We start from the raw sequence: 15,891 nt of genomic DNA, 5'->3' as shown, positions 1-15,891 counted from the left end.
ACATTGGAGATGCTCCATGGAATAATATCTTTTCTCTTCTTGCTGAACAGTGTGCCAATGAGACAACTGAATGGTGCAAAGTGGGCATTCAAGCAAATGTTCCCGCACGGAAGCATTATAGCAAGCCCCACTCTCCCCAATGAAAGATTGTGCAGCTGCCATTGCACAAAAACAGGTTCATATATTATAAGTCAAATACAAATAGGCAAAAATTTGTAGATGCTAGAAATCATTGTAAGAGTGAAATAGCGACAGCCAAAAGAAGGTATGCTGAAATAACCAGGAAGCGTATAGAATCTCAGAAGATAGGAACTCGTGATTTCTTGAAAATCTATAATAGTGTAGTGAATAAAGGACAATCAGTAATTCCTCCACTATCTAACAATCAGGAAATCACATGCATGCCAATCGAGAAGACAAAACTGCTTGTCTGGCAATTTGCCTCCAACTCCAATTAAACTCTACAAACAACTCCCTCCCAAATTTCCTTATGCGGAGTGAAGTCACACTTGATGATCTGGAAATCACCCTTTCTCATGTCCGTGGTGTCATAAAACACTTAGACTGATCTCATTCCTGCTATACTAATTAAGAAATGCTCAGCTGAGCTAGTCTCCGTACTTTCCAAACTTTACAGCAAATGTTTTGCTGACTCTTGTTTCCCAAGTAGCTGGAAGATGATCTCTGTGGTACCAGTGTACAAGAATTCTGGTGAAAGGACTGACCCACTCAACTATGGCCATATCAGTTTCCTCCCCTTCTTCGCTGAAAGCTTTGAGACATTAATCAATTAAGCACTAATTCGCCACCTTGCAAAAGCTAATCTTCTCTCTGACTGACAGTATGGATTTAGGCAATGTCATTCTACTGCAAATATTTTAACAATCATCTCTGAATGCACTGGACTATGCACTGGATAAGGTGGGCGAAGCCAGGGCTGTAGCCCTTGATATATCCAAAGCCTTTGACAAAGTTTGGCATGAAGGGGGTCCTAATGAAAATTTAATCATATGGTATAACTGGACGAATACTATATATAATTAGATCCTTCTTAGACAGGAGGACCATCTAGGTTGTCCTAGATGGACATACATCAAAGCAGCATAATATTAATGCGGGAGTGGATTTAGGATCGATCCTTGGACCACTGCTATTCCTGATATTCATAAACAACCTCTTTGATAACATTGTGTCTGAGATGGATATATTTCTCAATTATACAACACTCTATAACAGATATAAGGATAAAATGGGTGTACACAAATCTAAGACTATGGCAAAATCCTTAGAAAACGACCTACAGACCATAGTGGGAGAAGGCTATAAATGGCTGAAACATTTAATGCTAGTAAGATTAAACTGCTCTCCTTTAACAATTATAAGAAGCCTCCCCAACCACTGATAGCTATGATTAATAATAATCTACCTGAGAGTTTGTCCTCCAAATTTCTTGCTTTAACATTCACAGGCAATATGAACTGAAATAAATACCTTGAGGACATTGTGAAGGCTGCGGCAAAGAAGGTGGATTCCCTCTATCGTGCTAGATTATTCATACCAGAGAGTATCTATAGCAAACCACCATTCGCCCATGCATGGAGTATTGTTGTCACATCTGGTTTCTTCTCTTGGACAGGTAGACTTTGGAATGTTCTTCCTCTTACCTGTTTCTCTTACTGTACTGACTTGCAGAAGTTTCAATGTAATGTAAACTGACATCTTACTCATCTCCCCTAAATATAGTCCCAATTAGCCCTTTACGTTCAAGTGGCAATATGCCTTGTTTGGGGTAAATGTGAGTAAAAAAAAAAAATCCATTGTGACCATTTTGGGGAAGCTGGATTATCTCCAGATTTGGAAAAAAAAAAAAAAAAAAAAAGGACCTTTGTCTAACTCTGCCCTCGTGGGAAGGAAGGAAGTAGAGACATGGAGTTATGAAGAACTTTTAACAATGACTACAACAATAGCCAACATTTATCTGATGTGATATTTGAAAACCTATTAAGACCAAACTAATTTTTATGTACCTTTTTAAAGATATATTTGAGTTGTTTTTATTTTTTTAGATGGCCACTTTGCTGAGCAGATATATAAGATTGGAAAGGATTCTTGTTTTATTTTTTTATTTTAATTTTTGTTTATTTTATTTATTTTTTTGTTTTCAGGACTATCATTCACTTGCTTTGAGATGTTGAAGAATTTTTGTTTGGACCATTTTCCTGATAGGTTAGGCCGACCATGCCATAAAAACACTGGGGGTGTGGTGCTGATGCTGCCAGCCAAGCTCTTGTGTGGTGCCTTGGCAGGAGTCATTGCACAGACTACGGCGTAAGTCTTTTTGCTTCTTGATGAGTTTTATTTTGGTGATAAAGGATCATGTTTTTATGAATCAAATGGAGCTATTGCAAAAGTTACCATTTTTCTCCTCAAATTTCTAACAGTTATCGAGTGCTTTTTGTCGGTTTATACTGGGGTTGTAATCAGAGATGCGTTTCTTATATAGTGGTGGTGGGGAGGGGGGCTGAAGGATATGGAAGGCTAAAAAAAAGTTAGTGTTAGGAAAAAGGGCAGAATATTTGTCAATGATTAGTGAAATTTGGTAATTTGAAGTTCCTAGGAATTTATAATGCAACTAGATTATACTGTCTGGAAATGATGGTTTGTAGAGTTAAATAAATTAATCTTGTATCTTGTAACTATTTAATGTTGTTTGTGTTTCTTTTTTTTTTTTTACTTTGGAGTTAGCACTTATCAAGGCTTGTAGACCACTTGAGGATAAGGATTAATGTATGTAAGGTGGTAAAATAATTAGTAATTTCAAGCCCGATACATAATACAGGTACAAGATAAAACTGCTCTCATTTAAAACGAAACAAAATAAAAACAAAATAAATCAGACGAGTATGCAAAGAATATCCAACAGTAAATTCATATGAATTTATGTAATTCTGTTGTTGACGTTTTCCAGATTCTATCTAGAAAGAATTATTTACAGAAAAAATCTGGTACTTACAGGAAGGAGCACATAAAGGTTGCCAATATCCCTAACTGAAAGTAGTGCTATGGAACGAAATGAATTTGAACAGTTTTAGTTCCAGTTGATTTTTTTTTTTGGTCACTTCATGCTTTTGTTTCTAGTTTAGTTTTTTTCTTATTTAATTTGTCTTTCTAAGGAACTTTATTTTCTTGTGAAATAATAATAATCATTTTTACATGTCTTGTTGAATTATGCCACTATTTCATTGTGAAGCTGGTCAGTTTATAACTCCATCATTCTCTTATTTAAGGAGTAAACTGTTGAAATGCAAACTTCTATGATTTAACTTCTTAAAACAATGACCATGATGACAGATTTTGTCAAAAATTTCATGAAGAATAAAATTTGAATTTTTATTTTTTAATTCATTAACCTCTCCCCCCCCATCTTTCTTTCCACCCTCTCTGTCTTACACGTTTATTTTCAGAATATAATTGAACATTTATTTAAAAGAAAAATAATTTTAAGCTAATAAACTGATGAAAATGAATTGGTAAATTATAAATCAATAACATTTAACCTCACAATCATTCAACTTTGTCTTTTCTGCTCAGTTATCCCCTGGATGTGGTTAGGCGTCGGATGCAGTTATCGCGGATGTTACCAGAATCTCACAAATATGATCAGTAAGTAATTATATACGTATGTATGAGATATGTATAAGATTTATGTATATACAGCATAATCATGTGATACACTGGTTCTCGTCAGATCATGAAGTTAAGCAATGTTAAGCCTGGCTAGTCCCAGATGGGTGACCGTTTGGGAATTCTAGGCGCTATATGTGTTCGCTGCTTATCTCTGCGTTGTTTTCAGTTGTTCTGAACCTCCACTTGCCAACTCAGGAGAAGTGTAGATGGAGATTGCGCAACTCTTGCCAGAAAAATTCCATATGCAGGCAGCCTTACAGTGGGTATTCATAGTCTATGAAGACTGAAGATATAAGTTAACTATACCAACCTGAAATGCATTACATTCAAATTTGTTTTGTAAATATATGTTCTATAACCACACCTTTTGTTCGATTCAGTATTTAAACTAAAATAGCAAATAAAGAATGCTAATTCTTACTAAAAGAATAAGTTATTCCTCTTTTTAAGAATGTCTCCATATTAGCAAACTGCCAAAGCAGCTTAAGTATTATTTATTTTTAACTAACGGGGGGTACCCGGTGTTGCCAGGATGTTTGGAGGTGTGTGTGGTTTTGTTTTGGGTAAATCAAAACACCTGGGTGTTTGTGTCGGGGTTGTGGGGTAAAAAAATAATAAAAAAGTTTTGGTAGGTAAGTATGAGGATTGAACCCGAACCCTTGAGCCAAAATTGGAAATTAAAATGTGAAAAAAAAAACGTGCGACGTTAACCATTGGGCCACCGCGAAATACTAACGGAAACACGTTTGAATTTATTTAACTATTTAGAATTGGCAGGTGCACATTTTAATGACTTAATGAGGTCAACTTTGACTGTGGGACAGTATTTTATTTACTGCGGGAACGCTTTTTTTAAATTTTTATTTTCCAAGATATTGGGGGAGGGGACCAGCTCCCCATAACAAGGTGATTGTCCAAATTGAATAGCAATTGTCTGGTATAAGGAAAATTTCCACATTGATCAAAGCTGATTGCTTTCGGACATTGACATTTCCGGCGATCGCAACTAGAAAAATACCGCCAAAATTAGTGTCGCTTTTATTATACAAAAAAGCCTAATCCACATGCGTCGAGTGAAAAATGTTGAATATTTATCTTTTCAAAGTCGAGCAAATTAAATAGACAGGCGACCTCCATTGTTAACTCGTAGATATTATGATTTATATGTGATATAAAAAGTTTTAAGAAGTTGTGAGCCGACCAACCACTTCTCAGAAAAAAGCCTTTCTTGGACATACACAAAAAGCGAACATACATACATACATACATACATACATACATTTTCGCTTTTATATTTATAGATGAATTGTCATAAAACCGTACTTAATTGCAGATAATATGAGATAACAATAGCAAATAAAAAGTTTGACTTGTCAGTTTAAATGCTATTTAGGTTCAACTTTTAAAAAGCTGACCAGCATACTTGTATATACAGAGTGGAATGATAAGTGTCACCCTAACGAAACCAACACTACGGCTTTATTTTAAAACTTTTATTGAAAAGATCAATTCCAGTAACTTGATTATGTAGTAGAGCTGACATCTATTCAATGCAGTCGCTTTCAGCCTCAATCATCGCCTCATTATGGGTCCCGAACTGGGAGCATGCCTTTTCCACAAGTGCAAGCAGGAGCTTGGCTAATACTCGGCGGATAGCAGCGATCAGGCTGTCTTTGGTGTTGTGTGAGGTCATGTTGGTGATGTTCTCGACATATGGCTAAATGAAGTGGGTTCAGGTTGGGGGGGAGAGGGGGGCAGTAAGAGAAGGGTACAAAGTCATAACATTCTTTCTGAAGCGAAGCCTGGACTTGTGAGCCGGTGCCGAGTTCTGCTGCCACACCTAGGGTCTGCCAGCGGCCACCTGATTGCACCAGTGGATCAGCATACTCTTCAGCACATCCAGGTACACTTTGATGTTGAATTTCAAGCCGACTTTGAAGATTTGTACACAACTGGCCAACAAGTAGATGGTTTGCAACCAAAAAAAGAAAATTGGTTTTTATCAAATGGAATCATGTCTTTTCTAGGGGACAATTTTATTGTTCCACCCTGTATATCAAATATGAGGGACATTCCAAAAGTAATTTATTTTGACCAAATGGATCAAAGGGGATTGCAAATTGCATTTATGACCTGAAAGTTTAATCTCTGTTGCAGATATTGACTGTTTGAGGCTCAAGAAAGCAACCTCTGTCATGGACATGTGTCAGAAGCAGAGATATATCATTGAATTCCTGGCAAAAGTGCATTGAGAATAATGGTGACTACATAAAAAAATAAATGTTGGAGGACAAAAGGTTACTCATTTTAATGGTCCTACTCCTATCTTTGTAGATCTTCAATTTTTTTTGAATTAATAAAAGAAAATTATAAGCTTTTTAAGGAACGACCCTCGTATGACAAAGCATGATACGGATATCCATGCAAAGCTATTGTTCATCGCTGGCAAAAGTGTGTTGAGGATGGTGGTGACTATGTAGCAAAATAAATTCTGGAGCACAAAAGTACACTTGTTTTAATGGTACCACTCCTATCTTTGTAGCGTTTCAACTTTTTGAATTAAAAAAAATAGGAGGCTTTACTTTTAGTACGATCTTCATATATATTTGTTAAAACTATTAAATGAAGCAAAATAAGATCTATTGTCATTAAAAAAATGAATTTTATTAATTTTAAAGTGACTGAGTCAATAATTTGTCTTATTTTTTTTAAACACTATAAAAAAATATTTTTTTATGTGTAAGAGTGATAAAAGATTTTTAATGCCATGATTGTCTTTTTAATGAATTTTTGCCTATGGTGAAAAGAAAGTTTGGCACTTCTACAAAATTGGGACGACATTTTGTAGTCGATAAATGAAGTTTTCAGATAAAAAAACAATGGTTTGAACTGATTTTCTTTCTCAATTCTAATAACTTACAATGGTAGCTTTCAAATTATGCAGTCAAAATTACCTGAGTATTACTGAATTATTAAACAAAACAACTTTAATCGTTTTAGCAAGTGAAAAATTGCCGCCATCTTGTTTGAATTGCCTCATTATGGGTCCCGAACTGGGAGCATGCCTTTTCCACAAGTGCAAGCAGGAGCTTATCTAATATTCGGCGGATAGCAGCGATCAGACTGTCTTTGGTGCTGTGCGAGGTGATGTTGTTAAGAACAAAGATGGTGGAAAAATCACCTCCCTTTTGAACTCTCCTGTGTCTTACGATCGTTTTCATCAAATTCTGTTTTTATTTTCTTTAATAAATAATTTTCTACCTTATCAATTTTCGTAATTTTTGGATATAATCATCTTAAAAATATGAGGAGTACGTAGATACCATTGTTTTCATGTGAAATTCATTGTTACGATTTCAGAAATTTCGTCCCAATAGTGTAGAAGCGCCGAAAGTTTATCTCCTTTATTGTTACTATTAAAAAAATAAGATTTCAAACAAAATCTTTTCAAAAACGAAATAAGTATCTCTTCTAACTTCAGCTGTACACGTTCATAACATGAGAAAACAAAAACAAGCAACAGCAGCAGCAAACTTTCCGATTTTCAAGATAAAAGTTGGGAGAAAGATTAAGTGAGGACTTGTTAGAGACGTGATGTCCATATTTAAGAATACATTGAAACAAAACTAATAATGCTCTAAATCTATATAATAATTAGACATTTTTTTTTTTTGTCTGTCTATTGGTCACTTATAGGTTCCAAAACTACTTAACAATATAGCACCAAGTTATGCATGGAGCACCCCTGAAATATCAGATATGTCATGGGGAAATTAAAACTTAAATTCTTCTCCTTCTTCCACATCAGATGTTGGTTGAATAGTTACCATGACAACACAAAGTGATTTTCTCCATGAAACTCTATCATCTACATTGGTTTCAATATGCCGTTTCTTGAGATCATCTTTGATTCATTCCAAAGTTTTCTCGGCCTGCCTTTTTCTTGCTTACTCTCAATTACAATTTAAGTGCACATTTATTTAACCAACCAAGGCTTCATTTAACATGTCCGTGCTACCAGAGGTGGTTTCAATGCAGAGCTAAGTCAACTTCAGCCTTGATAGTAGGGAGTGCAAACTAACTCTGTCATGAAGACGCATACCACAAATCGGCCAAGTCATAGCCATATCATTCCTCTGCTTCCTCAGAAAGATCGAGCTAAAGGAAGCCCAGTGTTAAGTGTTGAGTCATTATGTTGAACAAAGATGGCAGTAGTAAGTCAAATCGGCAAAGAATTAATTCAATCACGATCTCAAGTGTTGAGTAATTCTTAAGAACAAAGATGGTGGCAAAGAATCAATGTAGTCTGGAACAGCAGTGGTTCAGTCATTTCAAGACGGAAACTGGCAGCAAACTGATTTGCATCCAAAATTCGATATTTTTATAATGAGGTTGGTGGCTTTTCATTGGTTGATTGTCCTAACGCATAGTTATAAATAAGATTGTCTAAATAATTGTGATCATACCCTCATTATGAAGCAAAAACATTTTAACACCCAGCATTCACTCACATACTGATACTATACACCCGAGCCTAGCAAGTGAAAGTGAACAGCAGATTAAGATGAGAAGAAACTCGCAAAGCTTGCACCATGCAGTCCATACACGTAAGATCAAAGTTAATGTACATTCACTACCAGCACAGATCATATTATCAAGATAGCAAAATGAGTCTACAACTTTTAATTTCTGCAGACAATCTATAAAGAACTCTTTATAGGGCCTGCCTTTAATTCAACACATTATTAGCACACCTTTCACAAAAATAGTTTTCAATAGAGATTAATTTACCTCGCACTCCATTCCATCTTCTGTAAACGCATTGCTGACAGTCTGCGCAGAATACTGCTTATTATAAAAAAAAAAAAAAAGCAAGCATCTACTGTTTCAAAAACTATTCGTCAGAATTGCACCAAATTTGGCATGAAGCATTCTTAACGTGTTGAATAGAAAAGGAAAGGAAGCCAAAATTCTAATTCTAATAATCATAAAAATTTGAGTTAAAAAAAACAAAAAACTATTACACTAAATTCCACCAACCCCCTTTGTGTCCAAGTGGCAATATGCCTTGTTTTGGTGTGTAAAAGTATTAAAAAAGAAATTAATTACTCTTAACATTGTAGATATGTCAGATGATGATTGACATTATAATACAATCATTATTATTATTGATAATATATAAAAATGTTATTAATAATATATAAAAATGTTATTATTAATAATATATAAAAATGTAATTATTGATAATATATAAACAAGTACATATTAAAATCTATTGGGCTAGATTAGGCATAATGAACCTCTAAGACAAGGTTTCTCAAAGTGAGCTCCACTGATACATAACTACAGGTGCAAAGATTTTCAGTATGATTCATTAAAAAGTAAATAAAAACAAATTAACAAAAAATGCAATAATTTTTGATTAATAAAAAACAAAAACTGGTTATAAACACGAAAATATAGTAAAATCATGGACAGAAACAACTGATATTCAAACATATGTTAAAATTTGAAATTAATGTTTTTCATATTTATTTTAAAAATTATCTTGTTAGTGCGCCGTGAGAAACCTTTGCCCTGCTCAGGGGCTCCATAGTGTCCTGAAGTTTTGGAAACCCTGCTCTAGGATGTTGTGTTAATGTAATTATAATGATTAAATAAATTTCCAGAAGCTACTCTAAGGAACTGTTTAGACAGGGTTTTATTTTTATTTATTTATTTTTTTTTTTGATAGTTTAACCCCCTCTGCCCCTGGATTTTGTTTGGTATGGCAACTTAATAGCTAGACTAAGTATCCAATTAGCATTGTTAGTGGTTGTTTTTCTATTATACCTGTTCTAAAATAAAATAAACATTTGGAAACACTAAGGCAGAACGATCATAATGATTGCTAGAGATGGTCATCAGTGAGACTGACAAGATCAGACAACAATGAACAGATTTCGAAGAGGTCCCTAGCTATGATCTTATCACACACACATGCCAAGCACAACTAGGTTATTCCTATCACTTGTTTTGTATCTACCATAATGTGCTCACTGAGGTGATCATAAGCTTTATTTATATAAATTAGAAAATTTTTATGTTCATTCATTGTTTAAATACAGATTACATTTTTTTTTTTTTTTGACCTAAAAAAAAAAAAAAAAAAAGGATAACTTTTTGGATAGAGCAAAAAAATCCATTTGCATTATATTTAATACCATGGCCGTTCACTGAAACCTGGCATCGGCAATCCCCCTACCCCTTTCTCTCTTTCCAAAAAGTTGCTGAACCCTGGTTTATATGGATCAAAGATTAAAAAAAAAAAAAATTGCAAACTTTTGTAGGTTTTTAAATGTACAATTGATACGATGTCCAGATTTACTGAGTCATCTTTGTTTTTTTTAATATTTGCAGAGGCTGGCTTCGGACACTCTTGATCATTTACAAGGAGGATGGTATCAGTAATGGCCTTTTCCGTGGTCTCACAGTCAATTATATTCGTGTTGTCCCTACTGTAGCTGTTTCATTTGCAACATATGAAACAGCTAAACAAATTCTTGGCCTGGACACTGGAGTGGATCGCTGAAACTTTTCATTAGTCATTGTCAGCCTCACGAAAATGATCGCCCAATGGGAGAACAGACTTGGTTCATCCTGCCTGCAGTCTCCACAAAAGAGAAACAAAATAAAAATAATAAAAGTGTATATATTATTTATGGTTTGGGTGAAAATGAAAAAAAGAAATAAGTTCATCCAAGTCTGTTTTGGAAGGAGTCGTTGCTACGGAAATGGGTGTATTAAATTTATTAAAAAGAAAAATATGTGAGTGGATGAAGCAATTATTTGATTGCTATTGGATCCCCCAAATCGTTTGAGCGCATATCATTTGGTTTTGTGACACGTTTTATCTAATGGAACCGTCTTTAAAGTAGGTATAATGTATTTAACAGAAATCCCAAGTTTATTTATTTATTTGTTTTTTTTTTTTTTTGTATTGAACTAATATTTTGTCTTAACAAATCAACACGATGCATACAGACAATGACATATCTTGATTTAAATAAACATATCTCGTATAATGGAATAAATAATTTGACTCTGAAGAAACTGTAAGGTGAAAACTTAAGCATGTAATCCTTATACAATAATACTTTATTATTAAATCTGCTCAACTTATGGTATTGAGCACTTTTGGGTTCAGTATATAACACTTATAAAATTTAAACAAATTTAATCATTTCTTTATATATATATATATATATATATATATATATATATATATATATATATATATAATTATTTGATGTATCTATTCCCAGTATTTACTTCAGCAATGCTCAATACATGAGTACAGCTAGGTAGTAAGTTTGGAAAATATATATGGCAGTTAAGCTACACAGAATTTTCTGTGTTTCATCCTTTTGAGGATTTGTCAGGTATATAAACTTATATATGACACACAATATGTTTTATTGATCCCCGACAAAGTAGAGATTGGGCCTATTAATTCACTCCCGTTTGTCCGTTCATTTGTTTGCATTTTTCTCAATAACTACGCCTTGGATTGTTTTGAAATTTTGCACAAACATTAGTCATGGTGGAAGTAAAATTTTGCCAGAACGAATTTTCCAGGATAACTCTGGTTGCCCCACTAGGGGGCATTATAGGGGTAAAATTGATCCCAAATTGTTCATTCATTTGTTCGCATTTTTTCAATAACCATGCCTTGGATTTTTAAAAAACTTTTACACAAACATTAGTCATGGTGAAAGTAAATTTTTCACTCATAAAGAGAGACCCTGCATGTTCAGCTTGTTTTTTTAAATATTATTTTTACCTGTAGACACTAATGTCTCATGCTTACACAATCTCCAGTGTAGACAATAATAATTACTGCCATTTGAAGGATTCAAACCCAATTACAAAGTCACTTTTGACTCTGCAACCTGGTATTCAACTCCTAGACCACCATCAACATGGTAAAGGAGAAAATTTAAATTCTATATCATGTCGAATTGGCAGACATATACAATAAGCTTGGTCATTTAGTATGTAAGAGCAGCTACCTGAATATCGCATTACGCATGAATTGACAGCTTATTATAAATGCTCATAGAGACCCAATCCTTGTTGAAGGAGATGATATTTTTTATTTTAAATATTTATTATTTTTACCTGCATAGACTAGTGTTTTATGCTTATGCAATCTTCAGTGTAGAAAATAATTACTGCTGGTCAAAGGATTCACACACACACACACACACACACATATATATATATTTAGCCATGGAGTATCCTTTTTACGCTATCATTTAAAATTTAATTTTCAATTTATGTGCTTATAAGCAAAATTTATAATTACCTATATCTATTTTGCTAATAACATTTTCTCTGATGAGATGAGCCATTCATTGAAAATCCATGGATTAAGGAAAAAACTTAAAAAATTATTAGTACTCCTTTGTCAAATAAATTTTGTAATTCTATATGATTTAATTCAGAATTTCCGCGTGTGGTGTTTTGGTAAAATGTTTTTTTAATTATATTTCACTCTTTGTGTGTACTAATTCTTGTTGTTTGGAAGCTCAATGTATGTTAAATATAACAACAGACCATATATAAAAGAATAACAGTGTAGTTACATTCCAAAATCCAAATATTTATTTCTAATGCAAAACAGCTGCTCCAGCATGTGAAAACATTTTGGTACATTTTTTTACAGATCCATTTTGTTATGCAGAAATAAAGTTATTATTATTATTATTATGTCAATACTGTTTCTTATGTTTAGAATGTAACTATACTGTTATTATTTATTTTTATATATATATATATATATATATATATATATATATATATACTTTATTTACTCACATAAATTAATATACGAAAGTATAAATTTATGTGTAAACTTTAAGTATTTACTTCAACAGTGCTCAATACGTAGGTAGAGCTAGTTAGTAAGTTATAAATATCATTATTATGTCAATACTGTTTCTTATGTTTAGAATGTAACTATATATATATATATATATATATATATATATATAAAAGCTTTTAGTTATTTATGTATAGAAAGAAAATAATATAATGCAAGCCAAAATATTCCAATTTATACACACATCCATAGAAACAGAGCTCACTGTTAACAATGCACAGGCATTCCCCTCCTGTGTATTCCTAGTGACAAATGTACTATCCTATGTTTTGATCTCTAAACAGTTTGACTTGTGATACTAAATCCAGGTCTTGCATATTTAGAACTTGTATAAAAGACAATTTCAGTGCTGGAAAAGTTACAAAATATTGAAGGGGACCCATCTATATCAGTTATGAAACACACACACACACACATTGTCGGTGTGTGTGTGGGTTTAATGGTGGAAACTGTTTCAAAAATCAAACTAATGAGCAGACATAATTATCAAACATCACATTTCTTTGAATAGAGATAATGTAATTCTTCATCGTGACTTTAATCTCGTTATTCTAACCGCTTGCTCCAGTGGTTAAAGAATTTTCTGACTTTTAGAATAGACATCATCTTCATGCGGGTTCAAATCACATATGGGGCTCTATATATATATTTTTTTTTTATATATATATATTTAGTCACATTTAGTTTTCAGACCATGGAGGGTATATACTTTATATATATATATATATATATATATATATGTATATATATATATATGTGTGTGTGTGTGTATGCGCACATGCATATAATCATTTGTAAACAATTCAAAGACCACAAGTATAATCATAACACATTTTATTTGATATATAGTAACTGGTAGTTACTGTTAAATACAATCTATCTACTTTAAAAAATGTTTCTTTAAATAAAAATGTTGTTTATTTGTGACAAATCAATGTTTTACACAAAACTATTTTTCTGTTTCTCTTTTCATTCCACTAAATATAAACCATTTTATTTTACGTTAAAATTTTAAAATTTTCCTCCAGATTTTCTTTTTATTGCACTTTTCCAACCAGAAAATATCCTTTGTCTTAATTAAAATGATAAAATAATTCTCAACCAATGGCTACAGTCAAAACAAAATACAAAGATTTTTTTTCAAACTTGAAGCTTTAAAAAAAGAAATCACATTACAAAAGATTATTTATTATAAAATAAGAACTGATGTTCTCATCTTAGATTTAATGTTTACATTGTTTCAATTGTTATACTCTTCATCCGTCTTCAGATGCATTTTCTTATATATAGTAACCTGATAATTTTGAGTTGAACCTTTCATTTAATCTACTGCGGTAGAATCTTCATGCCTTTTAGATATCTTTATAGTTGACTAAATGAACATTCACATTGAAATTCCTATGTTACAAAAGACACTTGGAGGAAGAGGAGGAGGAGGCCAGGAAGTACAACAGCTGAAACATTGTAAACATGACAACAAGGTGAAGAAATCAGTTTGAAATATGTGAATAATGTAAATAGTTTTTTTGTTTTATTTGCACTTAATAGATAAAACAAATATTTCCATGATGCACTTGTTGGTGGCCTATGACATTATTACGCCAGTTTTTATGAAGAATTTACTGACATCACCCCTACTGTTCCAATTTTTGATTGTCTGATAGTTTCATTCTGTAAAAATTGAATACATTTATTCTGTAAATTTTTTTTTTTTTTAAACAGTGAAATTTATCAAAAACAATTTTTTGTCAACATGATCTCATCCAAACACATTAAATTTTTTTTTTTTTTGTCAAGGGGTGTTAAAACATGAAATATTCTCATAATATTCTATTGATGGACTATGCGAAATTTAGCACTGTGCTTCTATGAACAATTTGTGCTGCCACCACTCGTAATGTTCCAATAAAAATCTTTGGATCAAGTTTTGCTCCTTCAAAATTGAATATGGCTGAAATGTGTTCTGTACCTTTTTTAAAACAACTATGAATGGGCAATTCAGTTGACAGGATCTCATTCAAAAAAAAATTTATTTTTTTGTGTAAAACCTCCTGATAAAATTTATTAGAGGTTTAATATTATACTCACTCAGCTGAAAGAGATTCTTCATTAGTATTTCTCCAGACTCTATAAGTCTGGAGATATAAGGAATGAACTCTAAAATTCCATGAGTTTTATTTACCAAAATAAAAAAAAGATTTTTTTTTTTTTTAAATTTTATACTCTGATTTATGTCTTTATGGTTGTTTTGATTTTGAATCTTTTCCTTAACAAATCCTGTTAATATTTTTTATACAACTTTTTTCTTTTTTTTTTTTTTCGATTCTTTGTTAATAGAACTATTTTCCTCGTCTGTCTGACATTTTCTTTTTTTTTAAATATATAATGTTAATACTAGATTTTGGTGACCATAAAAAAAAAAAAAATTGTTTTGCATAAAAAAATTCAACTTAAAATCTAAGCGCATCTTCTAGATGTAAGATACATAATATCTATGTCAAAGACCCGCCCCCAAAACTGGTCCAAGCATGTAGGGGTGATATACCATAATCTGAATGTTGGATCTTTTTGAGCACGTCATCTCAGTGTCTGTGAATGGTATGGCATTAATTATTAAAAAAAGGTAAAAACATTTATTTTAACGTTTCCTTCGACTGGCCAGTACTTTTTTCTTTGTAATCTCATTGATATTTTATATTTTATCAATTCATTGTTTTTTTTTTTTACTTACCATATAGGTTTCTTACTTGCCCTGTATGGCCACGTATTAGCTCCGTTTTATATTAAACTTTCATCTCTTGTATTATGTGGTTCTGTTCAGCCAATAAACACTGTGTTTTTATCTGCTCTTTTTGTCTAACATTTCTTTTCACATAGTCTTATGCAACATCGTCTTCAGATCAGTTTATTTAAATTTTTAATTTTTTAAATTTATTTTTTTTTTAAGAATTTTTTGTATTCATTTTTTTTTTTTTTAATTTAAAAAATTTTTTTAAAATTGTTTTTAATTTTATAACTTAATTTGTGAAATTTTTTTTTTTTTTTATTTCCTAAAAATACTACAACTGATTTCTACTTTAACAATATAAATGTTTAAAATGTATGGGATACTTGAAATAAATTCAATATTAGAAGTCGTCATGATGCATGTTGGAAACTTTTTTTAAAAAAAATGATAATTAGAAAGATGGAATATAGACGAGAGAAACTGTTATAAAAAATAAAAAAAAAACTTTCATTCTTTTTAATATTGTATGGTTTGTCAAAAAAGTTGTCAAATG

At 32.1% G+C, this 15,891-nt stretch overlaps 1 protein-coding gene across 1 annotated transcript in view; it reads left to right on the top strand.

Annotated features, from left to right (window-relative positions):
• The window catches only part of LOC145243941 (mitochondrial coenzyme A transporter SLC25A16-like), an 87,617-nt gene extending 77,201 nt beyond the window's left edge, over positions 1-10,416 (top strand). Inside the window, exons 6-8 of the mRNA XM_080107069.1 lie at positions 2,166-2,328; positions 3,592-3,663; positions 10,087-10,416. Coding sequence (XP_079963195.1) covers positions 2,166-2,328; positions 3,592-3,663; positions 10,087-10,258 — 407 coding nt within the window. The 3' untranslated portion in view covers positions 10,259-10,416. The remainder of the gene's footprint in view (positions 1-2,165; positions 2,329-3,591; positions 3,664-10,086) is intronic.
• Positions 10,417-15,891: the final 5,475 nt, after the last annotated feature.

The sequence above is a fragment of the Euprymna scolopes genome, chromosome 22, assembly GCF_053919585.1.
Source record: "Euprymna scolopes isolate OS-2025 chromosome 22, ASM5391958v1, whole genome shotgun sequence".
NCBI lineage: Eukaryota > Metazoa > Mollusca > Cephalopoda > Sepiida > Sepiolidae > Euprymna > Euprymna scolopes.
The sequence above is the reverse complement of the archived record's forward strand: the minus strand, read 5'-3'. Positions and strand labels throughout refer to the sequence as shown.